Consider the following 15,148-nt stretch of genomic DNA (forward strand, 5'->3'; position numbering starts at 1 on the left):
GTTCCTGTATTGTGTACTGTGTATCTGAATTAAAAATAAAAACTGTTATTGTGGTTTTTTCTCCCTAGTCTAGGGTTTTCCACGTAACTCTTGTATTTTTTCTTTTTCCCCTAATTTTCAAGATGGTATCAGAGCATGGTGATGAGAATGTCGCTGGAATAGAAGAGATTCAGTCATCGACTCTAGTAGGGGATGGAACTCCAAGAGAAAACTCTAACATTGCTGAAATTAGGGCTACCGTCGATCAATACCTACGGTCATTACTAGACCGATTCAAATTCAACCAGCCCTAATCGATCCAGCCGTTACTGCCGTCGCTGTCGTCGGAGGACCCCTGCCACTACCGACGATGACTTCAACCACATTGCTGCCGTTGCCGTCAAGACTCGACCATCCGCCATCAGCCCAACCCAAATATGAGCGTCCGCCGTCGACTTCCTATGTTTTCCAGCCGTCGGGTTTTATAGTAGCTGATTTCGCTCCAAATCCCGCCGGTGGAAGTGTTTCAGGTAAGTCGTTCTCCCTTCCGACGTTACCTAGTTCTGTCTACCCATCGAATCTTCCATCTTTAAGACTTCCTTCATCATTTAGTTTTCCAAGCCCTCTGAATGTGCTCAATATATCGGTCTATCAGAACCCACAACATCATTTGAACCATCCAGTCCAGCCGAACCCGGTTCAACCAAACCCGGTCAGTTGAACCCTTTACAGCAACTTCTTGTCTCCCACTATTTTTCCTCTAGTTAGCCAACTCCTCCCGTTAGTTTTCCCACACCGACAGAAACGATATCTTCAGGGGTTTATGGGAAGAAACAACCTACAACGATTGATGGTGGGACTGTTAGTGTTCAACAGCAACTGGCAAACCTTCAACACCAAATTTCTGCACTTGGAGCAGCTGTTAGATCTTCGGCCAATCCTTCAACAGATTTTCTACCAGATACATACCCGGGGGTTCCGTTATGTTCAGAAACTCCGGTAACTACTTACCCTACTTTACCTTTCACAAACATTATGTCTGGGTCTGTTGGCAATTCTGCAGGAATTTCCATTGGCGAAAAACTTAATGGACATAATTTTTTTTTTTTTTGTCACAATTTGTGAGGATGGTTCTCGAGGGGCGGCACAAGTTCGGGTATTTAACAGGGGAAATACGCAGACCAAACCCTAGGGATCCTCAGGAACGAATATGGAAGGGGGAGGATTCTCTCATTCGCTTAATTTTAATAAATAGTATGGAGCCTCAGATCGGTAAGCCTCTTCTTTACTCAGCTTCTGCTCGGGATATCTGGGAAGCTGTCCAGAAACTTTACTCAAAGAGGTAGAATGCTTCACGTCTTTATACCTTGAGAAAACAGGTGCATAAGTGCAAGCAAGGGACACTCGATGTAACATCCTATTTCAATAAATTATCACTGTTGTGGTAGGAGATGGATCTATGTCGAAAAATAGTTTAGAATTGCCCAGTTGATGGGGTTCAATATTCGAAGATTGAGGAGGCTGACCGTGTTTATGATTTTCTGGCTGGCTTAAACTCGAAGTTTGATGGTGTTCGGAGTCGAATTTTGGGACAAAGACCAATTTCGTCCCTGATGGAAGTTTACTCAGAGGTCAGATTGGAAGAAGATCGAACCAGCGCTATGAATGGTATAACGCCTAATACCCTGAACTCTGTTGCATTTGGAGTCAAGTCATCGGGTTCAAAAAATGACAAATAGAATGGAAAGAACCCTCCAATTTGTGAGCATTACAAGAAACCATGGCATATGAAAGATCAATGCTGGAAATTACATGGCCGACCTCCAAATAGCAAGCGGCGTCCTCCGAACGACAAATCTAAGTTCGGTCGTGCCTTCGTTAGTGAAGCTGTTGATGGTGCCCCTCTAGGGACGAGCCAGGTGGATCCAGGTATGGTCGAAATCGGCAATATTGCACAGTTAGGTACTCCTCATTCCTTTAGTTTCTTTGCTGAGGGAGATGAATCCTGGATCCTTGATTCCAGAGCAACGGACCATCTAACTGGATCATCTGACCAATTCCTCTCCTATTATCTAAGTGCTGGAAATGAGAGAATAAGAATTGCAGATGGGTCATTTGCCCCCGTTGTAGGAAAGGACCATTTATCCCCACTTCAAGGACTGATTTTGCATAATGTCTTACATGTGCCAAAAATATCATATAATTTGCTATTAATCAATAAGTTAACTAGAGATTTGAACTGCAAAGTTGTGTTCTCACCAGATAATGTTTTGTTTCAGGACTTGAGCTCGGGAAAGATGATTGGTACTGTCCGGCACAATAAGGAGCTCTATTTTCTTTCCGACGATGCTTCGTTTAGGAGTTTATCTAGCACTTGTTTACTGTCTTCTCTTACTATTTCTGAAACTAATTTCTTATTATGGAATTTTCGTCTTGGACATCCAAATTTTCATTATATGAAATATCTATTTCCCCATTTATTTCGTAATGTGAATGTGTCATCTTTGTCGTGTGATGTTTGTATCCGTGCTAAGCAGTCTAGGGCGTCTTTTACCTCACAACTCTACAAACCTTCCCGGCCATTCCACCTGATACATAGTGACGTTTGGGGCTCTTCGAATGTCACAACGGTATCAGGTAAACGGTGGTTCGTTAACTTCATCGATGATCACACTCGTCTTACATGGGTGTTTCTTCTTACAGACAAGTTTGAAATGACGACGGTCTTTCAACAGTTTTACACTACTGTCAAAACCCAGTTCAATACCAAAATCGCCATTCTTCGAAGTGACAATGGGCGTGAATTTGTTAATCAGACCCTTCGTGAGTTCTTAAACTCGAAAGGAATTGTCCACCAAAATTCATGTGCCTATACACCTCAGGAGAATGGGGTGGCCGAATGGAAAAATCGCCACCTCATTGAAGTAGCCCGATCCCTCATGATACCTGCATCTTTATCCTCGTATCTATGGGAGGATGCGATTCTTACTGCAGCTCATCTCATAAATCGGATGCCCTCCCATGTGCTCAAATTCCAAACCCCCTTAGAACATTTTAAAGAATCCATCTCGTCCACTCGCCTTTTCCCTGATGTTCCTCTTAGAGTTTTTGGGTGCACCGTGTTCGTCCATAATCATGGTCCTCACCAAAGTAAATTTGCTCCTAGGGCCCAAAAATGCGTCTTTGTTGGTTATCCGCTCCATCAACGGGGCTACAAGTGTTTTCAGTCTTCCTCTCGAAAGTATTTTATCACCATGGATGTCACATTTCTGGAGGACAAGACATTCTTTCCCGTTAGTCCTCTTCAGGGGGAGACTTCGAGTGAAAAGGCTAACACTTCCACCTACTCTGTTCCCTTAGACTTGTTTCCTAAACCTATCCCTAAAACAGAAACAAATGAACCTATCCTTCCTACAAAACAAGTGTCTTGGATAACCTACTATAGGAAGCATCTCCGAAAGGAAATGGTTCCTGAAATTGTTTCCCCTGTTGCTCCGCCGGAAGGTGTTCAAGAGTCAGAACCGGAACTGGCTCAGGTTCAAGGTACCCCTAATCATAATGACAATGAGTGTGTTGAAGGTGATATAGGGGACTCAGGTGAAGTCAAAGATGATGACAGTGAAGTCAGGGATGATGGCAATAATGAAGCGCCCAGTGGTGCTCAGGGGACTGAAAATGAACAACAGTTGGGTACAGATCAACAGGTTGACAAGACCAATGAGATTGAGGTTGATGCTACCTTGGATTTGTCGATAGCTCTGCAAAAAGGTACTAGGTCGTGCACCAAACACTCTATGACAAGCTTTTTGTCTTATAGTAACCTGTCTACGAGATTTAGAGCTTTCACCACCGGCTTGGATAATGTGCTAATTCCGAGCAATGTGCACAAGGCTCTGGAAATTCATGAATGGCGAGGTGCAATTATGGAGGAGATGCGGGCCCTTGAGACTAACAAAACATGGAATCTGGTTAGTTTTCTGAAAGGGCACAAAACCGTAAAGTGCAAGTGGGTGTTTACTGTCAAATACAAGTCAGATGGAACTCTCGACAGATATAAGGCCAGATTGGTTGCAAAAGGATTCACTCAGACGTATGGAGTGGATTACTCAGAAACCTTCTCACCTGTGGCAAAACTTAACACTATTCGTGTCCTCCTTTCTGTGGTTGTTAATTAAGACTAGCCTCTCCATCAGTTGGATGTGAAAAATGCGTTCCTGAATGGTGAACTGGAAGAAGAGGTTTATATGAATCCACCTTCAGGTTTTGAAGCCCAGTTTGGCAATCATGTGTGCAAATTAAAAAAAAAATCCTTGTATTGACTGAAGCAGTCCCTTAGAGCTTGGTTCGATCGATTCACCACCTTTGTTAAATCTCAGGGGTTTGTTCAAGGGCATTCAGATCACACCTTGTTCACTAAGAAGTCAGCACCAGGAAAAATAGCAGTATTGATTGTCTATGTTGATATTATACTATCAGAAGATGATTCAGCAGAAATTGACATGTTGAAACGACAAATGGCAGATGAGTTTGAGATAAAAGATCTCGGTACCTTGCGATATTTTCTAGGAATGGAGGTAGTAAGATCAGTAGAAGGGATCTTAGTGTCTCAGAGAAAATACACATTCGATTTGTTGAAAGAAACTGGAATGACAGGGTGTAAACTTGCAGATACACCTGTAGAAGCCAACCTCAATCTGATAGAGTTAGCAGATGATGTTCCTGTAAACAAAGAAAGATATCAACGGCTTGTAGGCAAACTGATATATCTGTCACATACCAGACCTGATATATCATATGCAGTTAGCTTGGTCAGTCAATTCATGCAGGCTCTGTGTGAAAGACACATGGAGGTAGTCACACGGATCCTGAGGTATCTGAAGTCTTCTCTGGAAAGGGCTTGGTTTTCAGAAAGCATGATAAAATGTGTATCGAGGCCTACACAAATTCTGACTGGGCCGGTTCTGTTACAGATAGGAAATCTACCTCAGGATACTGTACCTTTGTGTGGGAAAACTTAGTTACCTGGAGAAGTAAGAAGCAAGGCGTTGTGGCTAGAAGCAAGGCGTCGTGGCTAGAAGCAGTGCCGAAGCCGAATATAGGGCTATGAGCTTAGGTATATGCAAAGAGATTTGGTTGAAGAAGGTTTTGGTAGATCTACATCAAGAAAGTCATGACCCGATGAGACTTTACTGCGATAACAAGGCTGCCATTAATATTGCACACAATCCAGTTCAACATGACAGAACCAAACACGTTGAGATTGACCGACACTTCATCAAAGAAAAGCTGGATAACGGTAGCATTTGCATCCCTTATGTTTCGTCCAGCCAACAAGTTGTGGATGTTCTCACCAAAGGGTTACCCAAATAGACTTTTGACACCTGTGTTAGCAAGTTGGGTCTCATTGACATCTACGCCCCAACTTGAGGTGAGTGTTGAAATTATATTTTAGCCCTAAGGGCGTTTTTGTCTTTTATCAATCTAGGGTTTCTCATTGTTTGGTTATTTATACCTGTTCTTGTATTGTGTATTGTGTATCTGAATTAAAAATAAAAACTCTTATCGTAGTTTTTTCTCCCTGATCTAGGTTTTTCCACGTAACTCTGGTGTTTTTTCTTTTTCCCCTAACTTTTCAAGAGATATAAGTGTTCATTACGATTAGATACAATGCTCATACACTTGAAATATTGATTATTTATAAATACACTATTGACATACCAAATTTAAAGTAAACAGAACAATTGAAATTTGATTTAAATATAATTTGGTATATCAACTATACATCTGATAACCCATTAAAAATTGAACAAAAAATAATACAATTCGTTAAAAGCTAGATCGAAGGGGGGAAAAATAAAAAGAAACATCAAACAACAATAATCAAAAAGTTCAAAAAAAAAAAAAAATCGAACACAAATAGAATACAATATATGGCGAAGAGGAAAAATTGACATGTAGAAAAAATTGCAAAAAAAAAAAAATACTTACGTAATGATGTTAAAGAGAGAATAAATATGGTGATCGGAGAGAGAGAAAAAAAAAGATGATTCAAAATTTGAGAGAGAAATTTCAAAAATTGATTTTGAGATATATCAACTATATACAAAAATGATGTATATTGGTATGTACACATGTTTCAAGCTACACTATGTGATTTTAAATAATAATAATAATAAAAAGAATAGCTTGGAAATAAATCCACTTTACCAAATAATAATTAAAAAAAAAATTAAAAGAGAGAAAGAGAGAGATGCTTGGGGTTCTAACACAGATTCAACATTTTATTATGTTCAGACTGAAACCAAAATAGACATTTTAGTATAAACGAAAAACGAAGTGAACTTTACTTTAAACACCAAATCAATCTTAAAAATCTGTGTTTTGTTTCCAAAAAAAAAAAGAAAAATCCTTGTCGTGGTGGTCAAACTCCATGTGGTATGGACTGTCGAACTTGAAATGCTGATTGATCGTGGCCCTAGCAATAGAGCTTCGAATGGCTGAAACCGTGGAGATCTTTCTGAAGCCATCGAAGACAGGAAGGTGGAGATGGAAGAAGGGGGACGTGTGGGTGGGGAGGGTCTTTAGTTTTAGGATTTTGTTTTGTTTTTTATTTTTTACTTGTTTTATTTTCTGCCATTGGACTGAGGGATGCGGGCTTTGGACTGAGATGTGGGCAGTGGGCTGAGGGCTTACTTTTCAAAATTAGAAATATATAATAACGTTGGTTCAGTTCGGTTCTATAGGTTTTTTGAGCTCCTGACCTGACCGAGAACCGAACCGAATTATTCAGTTCTCTCTGCCACTGAACCGACTGTTCCATATTTTATGAAGAAACCGGAATAAACCAGTCGATTTGATTCGATTCAGTTCGGTTCGTCGGTTTTGTCCAATTTTTGGACACCCCTACCACCATCCACTTTACAGGGCCCAACAACCCTTTCTAAATTGAAGATTATCTTTGTATAGTATATCTGAAATACCAAATAATAATTTTCGTACGAAAAAAAGAATAAAAATCGATGCGGCATTATGAATACTTGATCCAAAAAAATTGTACTCAACTATATTTTCCATCATGCTAGATTCAGTTATGTATCTGCGGACTTGCTCAATTTCTTCAAGGTACCCAAAATCCCATCAATCAGCTTTTCCTTGTCATTTTCATCAGTGTCTGTTACAAAAGAATAGTCCTTTTGATGTCTTTGCTTTCTAGCAAAGCTTCCTGTATTTACTTCACTTTTGGGAACTAAACTAGAAAGCTTCGAACTATTTTCAGAACAATCAACCGTCTCATAACTATTTTCTGTCTTGTCATTCTTACTATCTTCTTGGCTGCTATACCATGAATCAAGGATCTGTATTAACGAACTTTCTTCCTCATTAGCTCGTTGTTTCGCTGGCACTTCTGTAGCAGGACAAGACTCTCCATCAGTCTCCATTGATTCATCCTCTGAAAGGAGAGGTTCATAATAAACTTTTTGTATTTTCTCGGTTGCTTCTATTGTTTCACTATTCAATGCCAATTCCGCTTTGTTTTCACTGCTACAATCTGTGCAGATTGGACCTAATTCTTCCCACGCAGATTCAAAATCACCATCCTTTCTAGGCAGGTCAGATGATTCATTATCAGAGTTCGCTATGGCATCAAACGTGTTTTTCTCAGAATCACTGAGAAGAGCTGTTTCCAGCTTGGAAACTTTTGGGGCCTTACTGGTAGGAATTATAAAGGTGGATGCTATTGTCACTCCAGGTATTATCTGTAGCAAGGATGCCAACTTAGGGTAACCAAGCTTTTGCCAATCAAGATGATACCCATACTTCTCAAGAAACAGGCTTCCGAAGGCCCCAATATTATATCCTTCTGGGTGATCCCTCAAGATCTCATCCACAAGCTTTTGACAGTCACCTAATATCTCGAATCTCGTCCTATCTGGAAACTTGTTTTTAGTCATAGTTGTAGCTTGAGAAATATTTTCATTTTTCTTATCTGAATCTGAATCATGTTCTCGAGATCCCTGGAAGCTGCACTGTGACTCTTTGTTCACAAAGATTGATGTCAACCCATTTGCATGATGCAACGATTCCATGCTAGAGCTTTTCCTAGCAATAGAGAGAGTGAGCTTAAAAGGATTTGTTTCAGATGGGAATTCCTCCACCCATTTCTTATCTGATATTAACAATTCCAAGAAGTCGAAGAGATCACTAGTGCTTAAAGATTTAAGAACTGGAGGTCCTCCCTCTAGCAGATTTTGAGCTATCTCAGACCTGAAGCAAGTCAAAGCAGGAAAAAAGTAAGTACACATTATAAATCCAATAAGATCATTCAAAGGTATAAAACAATTAAATTATAGATTTAGATCTCGTTTGGTCCCTAAACTTTCAGCTTTATTCTATTTTAGTTCTTAAACTTTTAAAATATCCATTTTAGTCCATTTACTTTAAAAAAGGAACTATTCCAGTCCTTGCTGTTACGACTTATGGCAATATATGAGAGTTGACTAATCACTTATACAACTTATGCGGCCTGAATATGTAACCCACAAATCAAGTGAGTTTTGGGTTTAGTATCAGAATATACATGGGACAGACCGTAGGCCATTGCCCATGTTTTGACATTCTGGTATAATCATCCATCAAAGAACACCTCTCTACCCCTCGCTTGCCCCATTTTTCTGAGTTTGCATCCCAATTTGACTCATTTAAATACATCATCAATATAATTTCTGGTAGATGACAAGATGTCCTTTTTCCCAGCCTCTTTATTTCCTCCTTCATGTTACATGTAAGCATCAATCCAAACATCATGAAATCACATAAAGGGTCCAAAAACGATTCAAAGCATCTAAACAAGCTCAAATATCCACATTTGAAATGTTCTAGAAGAGAAACGCTGTGCTCTTGGTACGTTTTTTTTGTCCATTTGAATTGCAAAATCATTGGGAATTAATTTCAATTTTTATGGTCATAGAGCTTTTTGAGACTTAAAGAAGAATTAGAGACCTTGAGATTAAAACCTTAATTTGGGTAAATGCTAAGCTATGCTCTTCAAGAAGCCTTTTTTTTAAGTTGAAGGTCTAAATAAACATTTTAAACATTCAAGACTAGAATAAAACAAAGTTACAAGTTCAGTGGCCAAAATGACACTTAAACCTGAATTATATAATGCTCAATTTGGAGAAGTTAAAATAATTGGCCAAAGGGAAAAAAAAACCAAACAAGCCAAAATGAGCACGGCAGAAACCCAACAGTTAGCTGCTGACGCAAAGAATATGTGGATACATAAAAAGAAAGAATATATCAAACCTGGTTTTTGACCGCGAAATAACCTCAACTCCTTTAGGTGTTTCCATAAAGGATTGCATGTCTTGCCAAAAAGAATTGCTGGAAAAGAGATGATGTTTTCCAGATTGATTCTTTAACTGGTTTTGTTCACAACAATGCTCGCTGACTTCACCATTCTCAGTTTTCTTTGCCCAAAACTTGAACCAATTTCTAATGCTACCAAATAGTTCTAGATCAGAACTAGATTTATCATCATGTGCAATAGCAACCATGACTGTTTTCTGAAGCTTGGCAGACTCAAGATCAGGTGAATTTGAAACTTGATGCACTGAATTAGCATCTTCACTCATTGGCATAGTTGTTCTTCCTTCAGTTTTTGCCTCTCGAGGGCTGTCGCCAGAATAAGTAGCCACAAGGCCACTACAACTTTTCTGCTTCGAGGTGTCATCTGATGTAGAGCATTTTTCAGAAATACAATGACTCCCATTTTTAGAATTAGTGTCATTATTACCTAAAAGCCTTCTCCATATTCTACTAAAAAAACTCATCTTGGCCTTAGAATGCTGTTCAATTGAAGGAGTCATATTACTGTCAGCTTCAAATTTACTGGTTTGCTTTGAATCTTCGATAACAGGTGGCTCCAAAACCGGGCATCTTGATGCTTCCCCTTCCATAGCTAGACTAATATGCTTACCATATTCAGAAGATGGTTTCACCTTCAATGGTTTGTCTTGGGCATTGGATGGAAGGACTGGTACACACGTCGAATCTGTTGAGGAACCATTATTATTTAACTTCGCTATCAGATTAGTGTCCTGTTCTTCAGTGCCATTACCAGATGTACCTCTACTGGACTCCAATGGTTCTTTAGGCCACTTTGGAGTGACCATATGGACAATAAATTGGCCATCATCATGTTTTTTAAGCTTTAAAATGTCTGGCATTGACAAAAGAAAGCGAGAAAACTTTTTGTAACCATAAAAGTCCTTATCCATAGATATACAACTCTTTCCCAACTCTGAGCGGAGTTCTGTAATGTGGAGTCCTTTGGGATACAATTTCAAAATGTTATGTATTTGCCTAACGACTGTCTTTGGAATGGGACGGGGCTTAGAATCTGAACTGAGCTCAGAAACCTCCTCAGTTCGTAAAGAAGATGGTTGCTCATTAACTGGAAATGGGTCTTCAAGAGGAACCTTATAATGGCCATACCAAGAACCGTACAGAGCATCCGGTGGTTGATTAAAATGCCTTCCGACTAGATTTTCCCCTCTAATCAAAGTATGCCAATGCCACATGATGCTTGCAGCACTGCATAAAACACCAGGAGCACTTTCAGGGCTTGCTAGCAACACATTGTAATTATTCATTCTTAAACGGTGCAAAATGCTAGCAAAGTCCCTGTCACCGGAAATTAGAAAAAGATGTGCTGGTGGAGGGTTTTGAGAAACCCAGTACAAAAGATCTACAAGAAGAGACCTATCAGCACTGTTTTTACCACCTACATTAGAAAAATATTACAAGGTGAAGTTTGACAAAAAGGTTTACCAAGAACAAATAAATTACAAATCTTCATGTAAGTTCCATTACATTAATCACTAAAAAAACTTTGCCACAACCACTCATCAGTTACCCCAATCAGTCTAACTATCGCTTTATTGGTTGATTTACGGTTCTCTGAAGATTTCACATCAGCATTTTTATCCAACCCAGATAGCCTCATTATTTATAGCAATCCATGTAACCATAATGTTAAGCACTCAAGTGTAAGTTATTCGAGTATATATGCTTTGATAGGCACCATATTTAACTTCATAGATACTACTAATCCAACTTGTATTCCCGATTCAGCATCCTAATATAGTTTTGCAGCGCAAGATTGAACAGAGATTAATCAAGAACTAAATAGTATCCTTATTTACAAATATACAACTAAGACTAAATTAAGTTACGGCATCTCAATCATACAAAAGAATATGAGAATATTAGGAAACCTCTCCCACGCTTAAGTAGAATAGAAAACTTCCAATAAGATACTATCAAGTATCATGGAGATATAGACCATTTTTCTACTCCAAACAATCGATCAATTGAAATTGGTTTAAAAATATATGAACACAAAAACCCAAAAGCACTATTAAACTCGGTAAACAGAAAGTGATAAATTTGAACAGGGAAAGCCACAACTAACCGTGAGGAATGTGGGTCAGGCTAATTCCAGTAGAAGAGAGAGCCTCCTGGTTCGCCCTGGAGAGCTGTGAAACGTCACCAAAAGCAGTAATCTGAACAGGACCTTTGATGCCATTGGCCCTTACAGCGGCAGTGATTAAATGAGCGATCTTAAAGACGTTGATACCAGCAGGAATGTTGCAATTCTCGAAGTCCCACCATACCGAAACCCTCACATTTCGAGACTCCTCGTCGTGGCTCCTCGAATAAGTTGATAATTGAGAAAAGTGAAGAAGTAGAGCGCGTGTAGGAAAAGAAACAGAGGAGCAGGAGGAAGAAGAAGAAGAACAGAGAGAGGAAAGTGAGGATAAGAGCCTCATGATAGGCGGATTGAGAATAAGAAAACGATGGTGGGTTTAAGAATTAGGGTTTCAGAGAGATGGGTAATGCTTAATAAAGGTTTAAGAACCAAAGGTCCCCAACTTCTTGTAGCAGATTTTAAGCCATCTCTAACCTGAAGCAAAATTACAAAATGCAAACCTTAAAGTAACATGCAAGTCAAGCGGTAGTCAGTGCATCAACATTTTCAAACAATGATCAAATTGCTTGGAATCATCAACGTTTCTAATCTCAAGAATGAATGCAGATAGTGTTGCAGGTGAACAAACAGAGCATTGAAAATGGAAGTAAGATTAAGTATAAAATAGAATGAAGCAGGAACATACGGCAGAGATCGGCGGCGAACGACTTTGGGTTGGAGGAGAACGGCCGCGAACGGCGATGGCACCGGGAGGCGACGGAAAAGGGCTCAAGGAAAGGGAGGGAAAGGACTTAAACCCTACATAACTCTACTACTTAAAACCGGTTCGGTTCGTTTGAACCAAAATTTTTCCAAAAGCCTGGATTCAACTTCTCACCTCAATATTTGACACACACCCGGGTTCAAACTAGGGTGTCTCTTTAGTTTGGTGTGTAGTGTTGGGAGAATTAAAAATAAAATCGAGTAAACTTTAATAAAATTCATAAACAATTAGAATGAGGTGTAGTTATTTTGCTCTATTAAGATAATCCAATCCTTTTGCACGATCTATTGTATTTTTCTATACCAATTATCGGTGAAACATATATTCTCTAACTTGTTCCCTCTTAAATACATGATAGTCACCAAAAGGTGTTATCTTATTTCACTTAATCTAGACTTATTCTGTGATTTTACATGTTTATTCTATGGTTTTATAGGTATTGAACATCTAAAGAGTAGAATTGGCCGATGGAACTGAAATTGGACCAAAACGAACCAAAATGGAGCTTTGGAAACATTAAACGAGCAAAAGATGAAAAGTTACAAAAATGCCCCTAAACGATGTAGCACAACGTTGTGCTCGACATCAAAACCAGAGGCTAAGTAGGGGTGAGAGCGTAACAACATTGATCAGCGCTGCGACATGATACGATTGACAGAACACTCAGTTTTCAAGTAATGTTGCGGCATTGTCCTGCAGCACAACGACATTACAAATTATCATGGACAAAGATGCACACAACAAAGCACCACATCACGATAAAAATTATAAATATGCAATTTTAGGTCAAATCATTCCGCCGAGCTTTAGTCTCTTTTGCACTTTTTCTCTATTTTTTTTTTTTTTTTTGTCGTTTTCATTATGTTATTTTACTTTTGAGTTTATCTATGGCCATGAGGAGATTATATAACATCATGAGTGGCTAAGGTACTCTTTTCTAGTTTAGGGTAGGATTGAAGCCCATTAGTTTTGATGGGAAGACTTGAAGTTTTCTATTCTCGAATGTATGCTTGTTGATTTTATTGTTCTTGAATGTGGTTTAATTTTTCTATGCATTGAGTTCATGAGTTATTTGGCAATTTCTCATCTATTCTTTGCTTGCGAGAGAAAAGCATCTTTAGTTGTGGATTTTAGGTTGTTTAGAACAATCCCTGTACAAACATATTGATTGTTAATCAATTTCAATATTGGAATGATTAGTAATTTATGCTACCTGGATTATTGATCGTCTTAGCTAGATTACCTCACTTAACGTGGATATTTAATTCCTATGGATGTTTTCAAATCCAATAAATTAAGCATCTATATTAATTAAGAAATTAATTAAGGTCTTCTTGAACAAACAGACGAAGGTTAAAAATCAAGCACACATTACATCGTTAGTGTCCATACGTTAAAATTTATGTCCTAAATCTCATAATTTATATAAATTTGGAAACAAATTATTAACATGGATAAAAAAATCGTAATCACCAAAATATCGTCGACTTATCACTAATATTTACTCAATGATCTGAAATGAAGAGATAAAATCGTTTTTCCTTCCATATCGCAATATATGGCCGATATTATAATTAAATATCGTCAAAATATCATTTGTCAGCGATATTTGTATAATGATTTTGATAACTTTTCAAAGTTTACACTACTATTAGCCTTTGGAAGCCCATAGCCTAAAGCCCACAACGTGAAGCCCATTTGCATGCTACAATAAAAAGAGGTTGGGGGATATGCGTAGTTTATTACTTAAATAAGTTTATTATAAATTTTCACTAAAAAATTCACAATATTTTTATAAGCTTGTGATCTCTGTGACTTTTCTCAAAATATCTATTGATATATCCATAAACTTGAGTTTATGATATTTATATGAATATCGATGTTTTCATCCTTGATTATTAATAAATAAAGTATTCTTTTATTTGAGTAAATAAAGTGTTTATTTATCTTTTGCATAACTCAAATCTAATAAACCAAGATTTGAGATTATTAATGTAATTTGAACAGTATGTGGTTGACATATAAGTAGATAATATTTAAGGAATAACCTAAAAGATCTATAGCATATGAATAAGGTTTGGTACCTCATTCTGGTAACACTATGGATACGACTCACTTTGTAAATATTACAACTGTTGTAAGTGTTACAAACAATTTGATCTAAATTGTTCATGTGATGACACACAAGTAGGGATATTCTATAAAGTGAGCCTTTATAAGACCGAACCACTAAAATATATAATCTCTCTATGCAACATCGTTAATTAAAGAGATTTATATTTCAAGCGATGACCATTTAACTTGATCTTAATTCTGAGTGAGTTATGAACTCCTACTTATGAGGGTCGTTCTTTGATTTGTATGGATGAAAATGGTCTTAGCGGCCAACTCAATATGTCTATCATTTTGGGGACGATACCAAGTGAAGAGCTGGAAACATAGTTTCACAATATGGAATTCACTCCTTCCCGACTTTAGGGAAAGTAGACAGATTGTTCCCTTAAGTGCTGACTCTGAGACTTAAACAATAAGGTTTCACCCTCTCACTGGCTCGAGAGGGATTTCGTTTATGGGTAGACCATAAACAAAATTATTCATTATAGGATTAGTAATACTTAAAATACAAGAGTTAATTACAGGGGTAAAACGTTAATTTGGCTAACTGTAGTAACAGATAATTTGTGAAGTGTTTACTTACATAATATGGTTAATTAAATGAAACATAAATATACTCCAATTCATAGCAGTGCAACTTCGAGTCTTTAGTGGAGTGCCCCATAGTTAATGAATAAAGATTAACTTAATTAAAGAGTTTAATTAATTAATCATGTATCATTGAAACCTAGGTCTATTAGGTCCCTTTACTAGCTCATAAACGGATTCAATAAGGATTTTAAGTGGAAGAAATATGAAAT

The 15,148-nt window shown here is 38.0% G+C and overlaps 1 protein-coding gene and 1 long non-coding RNA gene across 3 annotated transcripts; one reads left to right on the top strand and one right to left on the bottom strand.

Annotated features, from left to right (window-relative positions):
- Nucleotides 1–6,916: 6,916 nt before the first annotated feature.
- Nucleotides 6,917–12,283, bottom strand: LOC120089260 (uncharacterized). 2 transcript variants are annotated; one of them, XM_039046683.2, is made up of 4 exons: nucleotides 12,156–12,283; nucleotides 11,453–11,944; nucleotides 9,283–10,572; nucleotides 6,917–8,244 (listed from the first exon to the last, which is right to left on the bottom strand). In XM_039046683.2, the coding sequence occupies exons 3-4, from the start codon at nucleotides 10,557–10,559 to the stop codon at nucleotides 7,068–7,070; spliced, it is 2,454 nt and encodes an 817-aa protein (XP_038902611.2). In that variant the 5' UTR covers nucleotides 10,560–10,572; nucleotides 11,453–11,944; nucleotides 12,156–12,283; the 3' UTR covers nucleotides 6,917–7,067. The 2 variants fall into 2 exon arrangements, with proteins under 2 accessions (XP_038902611.2, XP_038902610.2); XM_039046682.2 differs by having other exon boundaries at nucleotides 9,283–10,762.
- On the top strand, nucleotides 6,964–13,284 carry LOC120089262 (uncharacterized). Its single transcript, XR_005485120.2, has 4 exons — nucleotides 6,964–7,101; nucleotides 7,364–7,441; nucleotides 7,537–8,270; nucleotides 12,670–13,284. It is a non-coding gene; the product is annotated as an uncharacterized LOC120089262 (long non-coding RNA).
- The last annotated feature ends 1,864 nt before the right edge of the window (nucleotides 13,285–15,148 follow it).

This window comes from Benincasa hispida, chromosome 10, assembly GCF_027475165.1.
Source record: "Benincasa hispida cultivar pf3 chromosome 10, pf3_genome.v1.1, whole genome shotgun sequence".
In the NCBI taxonomy this organism is placed as follows: Eukaryota; Viridiplantae; Streptophyta; class Magnoliopsida; order Cucurbitales; family Cucurbitaceae; genus Benincasa; species Benincasa hispida.

What these genes read in the sequence shown, in the direction of transcription:
- LOC120089260 (XM_039046682.2), bottom strand. Translation starts at nt 11,810, where the DNA reads ATGAGGCTCTTATCCTCACTTTCCTCTCTCTGTTCTTCTTCTTCTTCC. An exon ending in CCTGACCCACATTCCTCACG is followed by an intron (nt 10,763 to 11,452) that starts GTTAGTTGTGGC and finishes TTTCTAATGTAG; the next exon opens with GTGGTAAAAACAGTGCTGAT. An exon ending in ATTTCGCGGTCAAAAACCAG is followed by an intron (nt 8,245 to 9,282) that starts GTTTGATATATT and finishes GACTTGCTTCAG; the next exon opens with GTCTGAGATAGCTCAAAATC.